Raw genomic sequence first — 12,495 nt, 5'->3', positions numbered from 1 at the left:
AGCGTCATTACGTAACGTCCAGGCGCGCGCTCTGAGCGGTCAGCATGGCGGCCATATTGTGTGTGGCATGGTAACCTCTGGCTGTCATGTGTGAGTGTTGTGGGTCCAAAATAATGGGGCGTCGGGTGGACTAGCATTTGGGGGTCCCAGAGCGGGATCTTTATGAACTTAAGGTCTCTGTTTTAATCTATTTTCTAAGAGTTATTGGTCCAATTTAATACCCCAAGATCCAGCCTGGTATATTAGAGCTGAAAGAATCATGATTCTGCTACTGCAGACAGCTGCCGTGTAGGGAATCATCTCTGAAGGGACCATATGCAATTCTGGCCATTATAGGTGGAGGCAAAAATATATTCAAAACAATTGGTGCCATAATAAGTTGCCTCAGGCCTTCCAGTACTTATCAGCTGCTGTATGTCCTGCAAGAAGTGTATTCTCTCCAGTCCAAAAACTTATTGGGGGAGATTTATTAAACATGGTGTAAAGTGAAACTGTCTCACTTGCCCCTAGCAACCAATCAGATACCACCTTTCATTTTCCAGAGAGTCTGTGAATAATGAAAGGTGGAATCTGATTGGTTGCTAGGGGCAAGTGAGACAGTTTCACTTTACACCATGTTTGATAAATCTCCCCCATTGTGCCTAAAGACTTTGAGGACTCAGGGCCAATAATTTTGTATAAACACACACAGGCACAAAGGGCCATTTGCCCTAGACCTGAGGACGCCCCGTTTAGGGGTGAAACTAGTTGTGGTGGCAGTGTGTTAATTTTTAGATAGCCACATCCACAGTTCAGTTGTTAATCTAGGTAGTCTGCAGCTACATAGAAACATTAGTGTACCATAGTGGTGACAATAAATAGCAGCTATTAGTGGACTGTGGAGTAGTGTTTTTAAACATATTCACGGTTTATATTCATTTAATTTATTATGTATATACATTAAAAGTTATGTTTTATTGATTAGTTTTTGGGGATAATTAGGGCCCTTTTGGGCTGTTGGCCGTTCTCTCCAGTATGACACAGTGTTCTCTGCTGCCACCTCTGTCCATGTCAAGAACTGTCCAAAGCCTGGCCAAACCCCTCCTGCTCTCCACAGTTCCTGTCATGGACAGAGGGGGCAGCAAAGAGAATTGTGCCACACTGGAAAGCAGCTGAGAAGTTCTGGAGGACTTGTGACTGTTTTTAAACAGAAAAAAATTACATATCTGTTAACCTTTCTGTTACCAGTTGAACTAAACATGTTTTTTTTCCCCTGGAATACCCCTTTAAACCCACCAAATACTTCTGTTTGAGCAGAGCCATCATTCCTCTTGCTTCCTGGCAGCAGTCTCTTTATTGAGATCCAGATGAGATTAAGGCCTGATTCACACACTGATAGCCCTCTCTCACATCCACAACCATCTGCATTTATACCAACCCCTTTATTGAGAATAGATTATCTGTACAGAATACAGATCCATAACACAGATGGATGTGTGTGGGGCCATATAAAACAATGGGTCATTATTCTGTGTGTTTGCGGGTATGTGTGAAAGGTGCCTTATGCTGCCTTGAGACTGGAAATATTTTGCATGATGTGGAGAGTTCTGATTGCTTTGTTGTCAAGATGTAACAGATGCAAACAGGACAAGAACAGGCTGCAGGGGAATCTACCAGATAAATTCCAGGCATTAAATAAAACCTTTGTACAGACTTAAAATAGAAAATGCTCTAATATACTCACCTTCCCACCACTCCCTGCACCCTAATGGTGCGTTTACACAGAGAGATTTATCTGACCAATTTTCGAAGCCAAAGCCAGGAATGGATTTGAAAAGAGGAGAAATCTCAATCTTTCCTTCATGGCCTGTTCTCTTTTTATAGTCTGTCCCTGGTTTTGGCTTCAAAAATCTGTCAGATAAATCTGTCTGTGTAAACGCAGCATAATGCTACGTTTACACGAAACGATTATCGGGCAAATTTTCGCAATAACGATCGAATTCGAACGATAATCGTACGTGTAAACGCGGCGAACGATCGAAAAATCGTTCATTTTGATCTTTTAACATGTTCATAAATCGTCGTTCATCGTTCGCAAAAAAAATCGCCGATCGTTCCGTGTAAACAGTCGTTCACTGATTTTACCTATGTGTGAGATAGGCTTAAGCATTCGCAAAACGATCGCATAGCAAATTTTCTGTACGATATATCGTATCGTCTAAACGCTGATCGTTAAAAAAAAAAATCGTTACTTCGAAATCGTTAATCGTACGATCGGGCCAATAATCGCCTCGTGTAAACTTAGCATAAGCCTTAGTTATTAAGTGTCATCCAATGGCGGCCAATCACAGCAGCTGGTAGTAAGAGGAATTTGGAAGGATGTTACAAGGTTTATTGTTGTACATTAGGCACCATAGAAGGTTTGCATTAAATTACAAAATCCTCAGTAAAAGCCATCCCTTCCATCTGCCCCCTTACATGAATAATGTGGAATGATTCCAGCCAGTCTCTGTTGAGTGGCCATAAGGGTCAAAGCAGTAATAGCAGCCATATAATGCATGTGACATGCTGCAGAGTCTCTGCCCATTGGATCTTAGTAGGATTGTCAAGTTGCTGAAATGGCTTTTTTTATGTTGTACCCTAATGTGCTAATGGAATATGGTCTACCGTTATTATTTTCGGCACCTTCCCTATGGCCCTGAACCCCCCTCCTCTCCTTCATGGTCATTCCTGAGTAAACGCTCGCTAATTATTAATATGACGGTCAACGTTTTAACCATCAGGAGGGTAAACATGGTCCTGGACTTTAGACGCTGCTGAATGAGCTGCCTGGAGATCTTCAGTGTCCTGTGTACAAGGGGGCAGAGATCTGATAGAAAGGCAGAATGGCTGCATGCTAATAGCGCACCACTAGCCTGCTGATTTCCAGAGGAGGAGTGAAGGTAATACCGGAGGCTTCATCTGTTATTGAATGTGACTGCGGATCTGTTCTCACTGCATATACCACTAGTTGTCAGACCTTCACCTGCTGCATTTGCAAACCACTAACGCAGTATAAGGTAGTTGTGTCTAGACCATAACTTCAGTCCTTGGCTGGGATGGTAGATCCACATGAAGTGTGCCCCCCCCCCCCCCCCCCCGCCTTTTCCAGACTCCCAACTCCCGATAAATAGTCTGACTCTAACCCAACTTCCTTCCTTCATGACGTAACAGATCCCAGTGTAGGCTTCACCACATTTATCTTGGCTTAAAGGGGTTGTCTGTGAAGCAGATGATGGCTGAAGCCTTCTGAGACATTAAGGGGGTGGATGCATATCCTGATCGTTTTATGAGGCAAAACCTCGCCCAATAGCTAAACCTCCAATAGCTAAAAGAAAAGCAAAGAAGGAAAGCTAGAACAGATGGGCTGTGCCTTAAAATTAAATGCAAAATATCAAAAACACACTATTGATACACAAACAAGACATACAAGACATCAAAAGCACTTAAAACAAGGAAAATGTCCAATAGATGAAATTGACGGAACATCAGTGACATTGTGCAGCTATTTGACATGACCGGGGTGTGCACCTGCCCCCTCAATGTCTTGGTACAGTTATGCACCCAGTGTAGTGTACTGAAGGAGCACCCTTTACCACTCAGGACCTCCCACATTGAGGATGCTACCCAACATTCTTTCCCTCATGGAGGTCCCCAAGAAGTGTTGACCCAGACTTCCTTCCCCTGTGACTCAGGATCTTCTATGGTAAGGTTAGCCCTAATTTCCTCTATATCCCCAATCATTCTAAGGTACCCAATAGAGCGTTGACCTCTTTCTGCTATCTGTTATCACCTTTTGCCATTACTAAGGAGGAGCTTAATGGATTTCAACCTTACTTGTACATATAGAGAAAGCCAGGAATGTTTAGCATTATTACTGATCTCTCCCAACAGGCAGTTAACGTTTCTCTATGGCCAGACTACTACGAGCCCATGTAAGACACATCTTCTCCTGCCGGTCACACGAGGCTATTAGGAACATGACAACTCTACAGGATGATGCCCATCGTATATTTTGGAGTGCTGTGTCGGCCGTCTTACCACCTCGTATGTTACAAAGAGCTCTGACTGTCAAGGATATTGCTGGTTCCTCTGTCCTTGAATGTGGTGGGAGGACATTTCCCTTGGAGAAGAACCTCTACCTGGTGGGCTTTGGGAAGGCTGTCCTTGGAATGGCAGCTGCGGTGGAACAGATTGTTGGAAACCACTTGGTAGAAGGGGTGATCAGTATCCCCCAAGGCATGGAGGAGAGTCTCAAGCAGGCTGGGAAGAGGTAACAATCACAAATGTGCATCTTATGTCCAGAGTTGGTCAGTTTTATATACTCTATAGTGTATTTAAGAGCTTATCTCCTATCCACAGTATATAGAACATGATTAGCTGACACGTTGGGGATCTGAGTGCGTAAGCTCGTCCACTGCTCCATTCACTGTCAGTGTGATTGTCAAGTTTAGCACTGAACAATGCCAGGAAGTTCCATAGAGAATAGAGATGAGCGAACCTCGAGCATGCTCGAGCCCATCCGAACCCGAACTTTCGGCATTTGATTAGCGGTGGCTGCTGAAGTTGGATAAAGCCCTAAGGCTATGTGGAAATACAACTTTGTAATAAAAATTGCAGCTGTGCTAAAGATATCTAACTGTGTCGGGACCAAGGCTTCTAAAGCCCTACTGTTCCCAACACAGCCACTGGTGGCAGCGGAGAGGCTGTGTTGCCCCTCACTGCTGCCATTCAATGGAGAAAAAAAAGTGTTTAATACCCCTTTAATCTATGAACAGTGTAATCACTGTAAATACATTGCACAGTTTATCTGTCCTAATCCTTATTATTCTCCAGAGCTGCACTCAATATTTGCCTTCTCATGATTTTGATTTTGTAATGATGTTTTAGTGGATGGTACCCAGATTACCAATATTACACAAAAGGTATTATATTTCACATATAACATCGCACAATATCGTCTATTACATACATTCTCATTACAAAAAAATGTCTCAGGCAATACTATTTTAATGAGCAGTAATTGCCCTGTGTGACATTCCTTCAGACATTATCCAGGGTACTGCACTGTGTGAGGATAATGCTTACCGGAATATACCTCCAGTGTATTATAGTATATATTATATATGTGAGGCCCCTTTTAATGGTGGGAATATTATCTGTGTCTGAAGGGATATGCTGCTGAGTGCAGAGTCCAGGATTCGTGTGATGGAAGGAGCTACAAACAATATGCCAGATGAGGCGGCAATGAGGGCAGCTGGAGAAATTCGGAGACTGGCAGAAAAGCTGGAGGAGAAGCATTTACTGTTGGTGCTGATCTCAGGTGATAGCAGAATCTCATACTTCCACTATTATGGTCCACATTTGTTAATAGGGTTACCCAGGATGAGAAAACATGGCTGTTTTCTTCCTTAGACAGTGCCTTAGCCATCCAGCCAGCCACAGGTTTTGTGTGGTATCAGCTTCATTCACTGTAATGGAATATAACTGCTATACCATGCAAAACTGCCATTGTTTCTGCAAGAAAGCTGCCATACTGTTCTAACTCTGCATTATCTCTTAAAGTGACTGTACCACCAGGCCCAGGCTGAAGCACTGGAGGCGGGCCGACCCACCTTAGTGGGAGGAAACCCCAGCCCCTCTATGATAGGGTTCCATTGATTCTAATGGAGTAACGTTATGGAGGGGCTGGGGTTTCTTCCCACTGGGGGTGGGTCGGCCCGCCTCCAATGCTTCAGCCTGGGCCTGGTGGTACAGTCACTTTAAGATTGTGTTCCTACTACGGAACATGCACAGATATTTTAAGGGGAGACCGCACAGCAACATTCTGCCCATGTTCCTTAGTGGGAACATACCCTTAAAGGGAATCTATCAGCTGTAATTCATGTTCCAGACTGCTGACACTGTTAGATAGCTGTTAGGTCAAGGAGACACATGGTACCTATCTTATACCCGTCTGAGCTTCCAGAATGTAGAAAAATAATATTATTCTCTGGTACAAAGAGACAAAGAGGAATACCCAAGCTTCTGAACTGCTGTAAGCTGTAACGCCTCCTTTCTCCCCTCTCCCTGCTTGATTGACACCTGGAAGCGGAGTCCTAAGCAGGGTCAGGTATGGAAGAGGGAGTAAGAAGGTCTTACAGCCTGATGCACTTCACCTCTTTGACTCTTTGTTTCTTCTTGAAGCCCAGTTGAATGTATGAAAGGGACTATGGGCCACATGTATCATCCTGCGAACGGATGATTTTCGGCGGAAAGTGCTGATTTGCTTTTTTTTTATACGCAAATGGCCGATTTGCGAATAAAATATTCTCAAATCGGCACTTTCCGCCGTGTACGCCAGAGGGGCGGAAAGGGGGCGTGTAGTGGGCGGAACGGAGGGCGCGGACTCAGAGTCCGCGCGATTTACCATCCGTTCCGCCCAAATATACGCCGAAAACCTACTCCAGTCCTCAGCTGGCGTAGGTTTTCGGCGGTGCGCACCGGCGCGCACGGGATTTATGTACAGGCAGTCCGCCTCTACATAAATCTCCGTAGCGCCGGAGCTGCGGGGGCATTTTTAAGTCCAGCGTAAAAAACGTCAGACTTAATAAATGCCCCCCTATGTGTTTCCGTGTCCTAACAGCTATCTAATTGGATTTTTACACAGGTTATCGGCCAGGAGCATTGCAAGAAACGCTGCTGCGGCCGATAATCGACCTCAGTAAAATTGACAGTGATCAGCTGAGAACGAGCAAAATGCCTGATCATCAAATTCATCATCATTGGCCACACATCTTCCAGTGTAAACAGGGGATATGAGGCAGATGACTATTAAGGCACACTGACAGCACGGATATACATATATCCGTGCTGTCAGTTTCAATATCATAGAGCAGTACCTACTTAATGCTGCTGCGATCCCACATCTATTCTCCGGCTCTCCCCTCCAGCTGCTTTGTCATCAGGCTCCGCCTCCTCTGGCTGTCAATTACTGTGGCCCTGAAGACGAAGTGGCTGGACAGCAACAACAGTAAGTATGTATTGCTGTATGATATGGAAACTGACAGCACCAATATATATATATGTGTATCTGTGCTTTCAGGTTTCATTGCTGCATGAAAGATAGAAGGATTGTTCATGCAGCCCAGCCACAAGGTGTGATAGAGGCCATATGGCCGAAACACGTTTAGTGTTTTGGTTTTTTTTGTTGTTTTTTTTTACCACCCATGTTGTGATTTTATCTGGATTCTACAATAAAGATCAGCCTTTTATGGACTTTGTGCTGGAAAGTTTTCTTCTTGTTGCTGTTGCTGCCTGAAGGTCTCCAGGTTTATTCCTATGCACATCCAAGACAGGCATGTCAGCCCAGGTACAACATATGGATCAGTGTTTGGCATGATTATGGTCTGCATCGGAATGCCTTTCTTTGCCTTCTGCAAGATTTGAAACCTGAATTGCAGCTGACAAATTCCCTTTAATTAACTTCTAAGGGCCCTTTTACACGGAAAGATTATCTGACAGATTATCTGCCAAAGATTTGAAGCCAAAACCAGGAATGGATTTGAAAAGAGGAGAAATCTCAGGCTTTCCTTTATTACCTGATCTCTGTTTATAGTCCATTCCTGGCTTTGGTTTCAAATCTTTGGCAGATAATCTGTCAGATAATCTTTCTGTGTAAAAGGACCCTAAGGGTGCGTTTACACAGAAAGATTTATCTGACAGATTTTGGAAGCCAAAGCCAGCAATGGATTTGAATAGAGGATAGATCCCAGTCTTTCCTTTATGACCTGATCCCTGTTTATAGTCTGTTCCTGGTTTTGGCTTCAAAGATCTGTCAGATAAATCTGTCTGTGTAAACGCACCATAAGGGTCCATTTACACAGAGAGATTATCTGACAGATTATCTGCCAAAGATTTGAAGCCAAAGCCAAAAACAGTCTATAAACAGACATCAGGTCATAAAGGAAAGCCTGAGATGTCTCCTCTTTTCAAATCCATTCCTGGCTTTGGCTTCAAATCGTTGGCAGATATTCTGTCAGATAATCTTTCTGTGTAAATGCACCCATATGCTAATATCTGGTAGAACATCTCAGTTAATCTAATGCTGCGTTTACACAGACAGATTTATCTGACAGATTTTGGAAGCCAAAGCCAGGAATGGATTTGAAAAGAAGAGAAATCTCAGCCTTTCCTTTATGACCTGTTCCGTGTTTATGGTCTGTTTCTGCCTTTGGCTTTCAAAATCTGTCAGATAAATCTGCCTGTGTAAACGCACCATAATACTGCAGGATTAACCTACATAGGAAGCAGAGTGTATGTCTGTGGGTGTATATGTTATCTTGTCTTAGGGTGCCTTTACACAGAGAGATTTATCTGACAGATTTTTTAAGCCAAAGCCAGGAATGGATTTGAAAAGAGGAGAAATCTCAGTCTTTCCTTTATGACCTGTTCCCTGTTCATAGTCTGTTCCTGGCTTTGACTTAAAGTGACTGTACCACCAGGCCCAGACTGAAGCACTAGAGGCGGGCTGACCCACCCTTAGTGGGAAGAAACTCTACCCCCTCCATGACGTGACTCCATTAGAATCAATGGAGCCCTATCATAGAGGGGCTAGGGTTTCCTCCCACTAAGGGTGGGTCGGCCTGCCTCCAGTGCTTCAGTCTGGGCCTGGTGGTACAGTCACTTTAAGAAAATCTGTCAAATAAATCTCTCTGTGTTAAGGCACCCTTATACTCTGGTCACATCCAGAGCTGCATCCAGAATTCTGCTGTTCTACTTTTGGCTTAATGACTGTATGATTTCAGGTTTGTTTTCCACTCCCTGTACTGTGCTGTACTGTGGCTCATCAGATGAGATATAGGTCTAGACCTACTAATGTATGTGCCACAATGTTGGCTTCTTCCTGGTTGGCTTTATGGCACTCAAGCTTTCCATCATATTGTTCCCATGTGCTATATCGGGGTCATAAGTCTGACATATGCATCACATTACATCAGAGAAAAATGCCTTCTGCCAGAATGCACTGTGGATTCTCAAAGGCCACAAGAGGTGGAATTATTAACACAGCTCTAAATGTGAGTGAAGTATAGGGTATGATGTAACTCACATTCAGTACATGATTTCTTGTAGATTATCAGCATAGTCTGGGTAAAAACCATTCTCAGTGATGTCTTCTCATCTTAGGTGGCGGCTCAGCACTTCTACCAGCGCCCGTGCCTCCCATTGGGCTGCAGGATAAACAGGCAATAACCAAGCGTCTGGCCCTTAAAGGGGCAACTATACAGGAATTGAACACAATCCGCAGAGCCCTTTCACAACTGAAGGGTGGAGGCCTAGCCAGGACAGCCTACCCAGCACAGGTCAGTATGGGAAAGGATAGTCTGTAGTGAGGTGCCACAAGGGATACATACATATTTGTAGCCCCTTTCTTGAGTACCTTACGGGATTGAATAACTAGCAATTCATTAATATTTCATTGTTATACTCTCTCCCTTTGCATCCCCTATCCCTGCAGAACTGGGGGAGCCTCAGATTTTCTGCCATTGCTACAGCAGAGGTGTTCTGCCATGAAGTACTCCAGCAGATCATAGCAATGCATTCTCAGAGATCAGGCCGTCGTCATCTTTACTAAAGATTCTGAATTTCCCCGGACGCACTACAGGCTATTATGTCCTGTCCTGTTAGTTTGCTATAGTGTATGAGCGCCAGTAAATCGTATCAGTGTGGAGGACAGTGGATTGTCTAGACTAAGTACAGTCTTTCAAAGGGGTTATCCCATAGAAAGAGCACATCTATGTTCTTGCAAAAATAGCACCAACCCTTTTTCTCAGCTTGTGTGTGGCATTACAGTTCAGCTCCATTCACATCAATGGAACTAATCTGCAAAACCTACACCCAAACTGAGGAAAGAAGAGGTGCTGCTTTTGTAAGCCTGGATAACCTCTTTAATAAGTATGTATAATAATAAGTATGAGGTCAGGATGTGGTTTCACAATCTTCGATATTAGCAAGAATGTTCCCATTCACTTCAGCAAGCAGAGATCATGGTAAGATATTTAAATACAAAAACAATGAGAATAGAAGCCTCATACTGACATTTACGCTCTCAGTCTCTCTTGTCTAGGTGGTGAGTCTCATCCTATCGGACGTTATTGGAGATGATCTAGATGTTATCGCTAGCGGTCCCACTGTGTACAGCTCCTACAAGGCAGAGGACTGTCTGCAGATACTGAGTAAATATGGTCTGCGGGATTCAGTGCCAGCTGCTGTGGAGGAAGTCCTTCTCTCCAGACCACGGACAGAGCCATTGCCTCATCCTGGCTGTGTACACAACATTCTCATTGGCACCAACCTCATCTCTCTCCGAGAGGCCGAACTGGAATCTCAGAAGTTAGGGTATTTGACCATACTTCTCTCCACTGCCATTAGTGGTGATGTAAAACTGATCTCCCATTTTTTCGCTCTCCTGGCTGAAGTCATCTGCTCATATCTCATGTCCACCCCTCATAGACAGGAGCTGGAAGACAGTCTCCTGGCTGTGTCTTCATCAATGAACATTCCTGACCTCAAGCTTGCTGACCGTCTGCAGGAACTGAAGGACGCCCGGGATTTGGACGCCATCTGTGTGCTTTGTGGAGGTGAAACCACAGTTCAGGTGCAGGGGAAAGGCAGAGGGGGAAGAAACCAGGAGCTGGCCCTGCGGGTGGCTGCAGAGTTGCATGGGTCTCTGGATGTCATGCAGGGCTGTGAGGTCATGTTCCTGAGTGGAGGCACAGATGGACAGGATGGTCCCACACAGGCTGCGGGAGCTGTATCTTACCCACAGCTAGTGGATCAGGCACAGCGTAGCAATTTGGATATAGAGACCTTCCTTAAAGCAAGTGACTCGTATAGCTTCTTCAGTCAATTCCAAAATGGCAAGCACCTCCTGGTGACTGGACTAACTGGGACCAATGTCATGGATGTGCAGGTTCTGCTGGTACGAAGGCGCAAGGGCCAATAGAGACTTGACAAAGAACGTTGGGTTCTTACATGTAAAAGTCACATCATTTCCTCTGATCACCTCCAGAGCTGCAGCCACAATTCTGCTGTTACATCCTCTCTCAAGTTGCAGCTCAGTTCTCTGTTAGTTTTTATACTGACGGCTTCATAGGTTTACACCGTTCACTATCAAAAAAAAATCAAGAGATCCGTGCTTTATGGGAGATGATTTACGCTGTTAGGTATTTTTCCAGACAACCCTGTATGATTCCATATGGCAGGCAGAATGACATACATGAAAAGCGGCTTTACAATAAATTAGTAGTGAAACCATTGACTCTCCCAAGACAACTGCACCCCTTATTCCATTCTTTCTCAGTTTTAATTTGGCCCACACAGTCCAGTACACGTCTGAGTCTGCCATTTTAACTGTACCTTGTTGTACTGGCATCTAGTGGCCCATGTGAAAAATGTAATGTTTCAAACACAATAAAGACTGTTAAAAAAAAACAACACAAAATAAAAAAAACTAAACCTAAATAAAATGTCTTTTTGGGACTTGCATGGAAATGTACCCTGCTGCACTAACTGGGCATTGGTATAATAACTTTTATTAGACACCTGTCACTAATCAGGATTTGGATGTCATTTCTTGTTGTTCCTGAAGATTTTGTTGGGTTATGTTGACACATTTCTAGAAACGGGCTGGCATAGATTTCTAATCCTGTGCCAATTATTCCATGTTCTTACAGTGTACAGTGTTCAGTTTTCAACATTGAGGTTGGGTTCACACTACGTATATTTCAGTCAGTATTGTGGTCCTCATATTACAACCAAAACTAGGAGTGGATTAAAAACACAGAAAGGATCTGTTCACACAATGTTCAAAGTGAGTGGATGGCCGCCATATAACAGTAAATAACTGCCATTATTTCAATATAACAGCCGTTGTTTTAAAATAACAGCAAATATTTGCCATTAAATGGCGGCCATCCACTCAATTTCTACATTGTGTGAACAGATCCTTTCTGTGTTTTTAATCCACTCCTGGTTTTGGTTGCAATATGAGGACCACAATACTGACTGAAATATACGTAGTGTGAACCCAGCCTCAAGGGGTACTCCAGTGAAAAGTTTTTCCCAGTAATTGAAACACATTACAAATAGAGATGAGCGAACTGGGTTTGAGTCGATCCGAACCCGAACTTTCGGCATTTGATTAGCGGGGGCTGCTGAACTTGGATAAAGCTCTAAGGTTGCAAAAGAACACTGCAGAGACACCATCACATGTCTCGACGTTAGTGAACTAGCCATGCCTTCCCTCCGGGAAGGAACAACCAAGCCAAAGGCGTTCTCCAGTCAAGGAAACCACCTCAGCAAGGTATCCATCCACAGACAGCTGTTTCGGGGTTTTTGCCCCTCATCAGTGTGGAGTAGGTTTCTGGCTAGTGGGAGCAATGACTAGTAAGTGCATGCAAAAGGACGCTGGTTGACCTTAGGGAGATCAACCAAAAC

The 12,495-nt window shown here is 44.0% G+C and overlaps 1 protein-coding gene across 5 annotated transcripts; it reads left to right on the top strand.

The window, feature by feature from the left end:
* Positions 1-7: 7 nt before the first annotated feature.
* GLYCTK (glycerate kinase) lies at positions 8-11,511 on the top strand. Of its 5 annotated transcripts, none has more exons than XM_069966600.1 (6): positions 22-90; positions 2,763-2,921; positions 3,913-4,291; positions 5,190-5,341; positions 9,184-9,359; positions 10,124-11,511. In XM_069966600.1, exons 3-6 carry the CDS (start codon positions 3,930-3,932, stop codon positions 11,000-11,002), a joined length of 1,569 nt encoding a protein of 522 aa, XP_069822701.1. In that variant the 5' UTR covers positions 22-90; positions 2,763-2,921; positions 3,913-3,929; the 3' UTR covers positions 11,003-11,511. The 5 variants fall into 5 exon arrangements, with proteins under 5 accessions (XP_069822704.1, XP_069822701.1, XP_069822703.1 ...); XM_069966602.1 differs by lacking the exon at positions 2,763-2,921 and adding an exon at positions 3,622-3,724 and having other exon boundaries at positions 33-90; XM_069966603.1 differs by lacking the exon at positions 2,763-2,921 and having other exon boundaries at positions 8-90.
* The last annotated feature ends 984 nt before the right edge of the window (positions 11,512-12,495 follow it).

This window comes from Dendropsophus ebraccatus, chromosome 4, assembly GCF_027789765.1.
Source record: "Dendropsophus ebraccatus isolate aDenEbr1 chromosome 4, aDenEbr1.pat, whole genome shotgun sequence".
Taxonomy (NCBI): Eukaryota; Metazoa; Chordata; class Amphibia; order Anura; family Hylidae; genus Dendropsophus; species Dendropsophus ebraccatus.
Note: the sequence above shows the minus strand (reverse complement) of the source record. Positions and strands in the feature narration are given on the sequence as shown.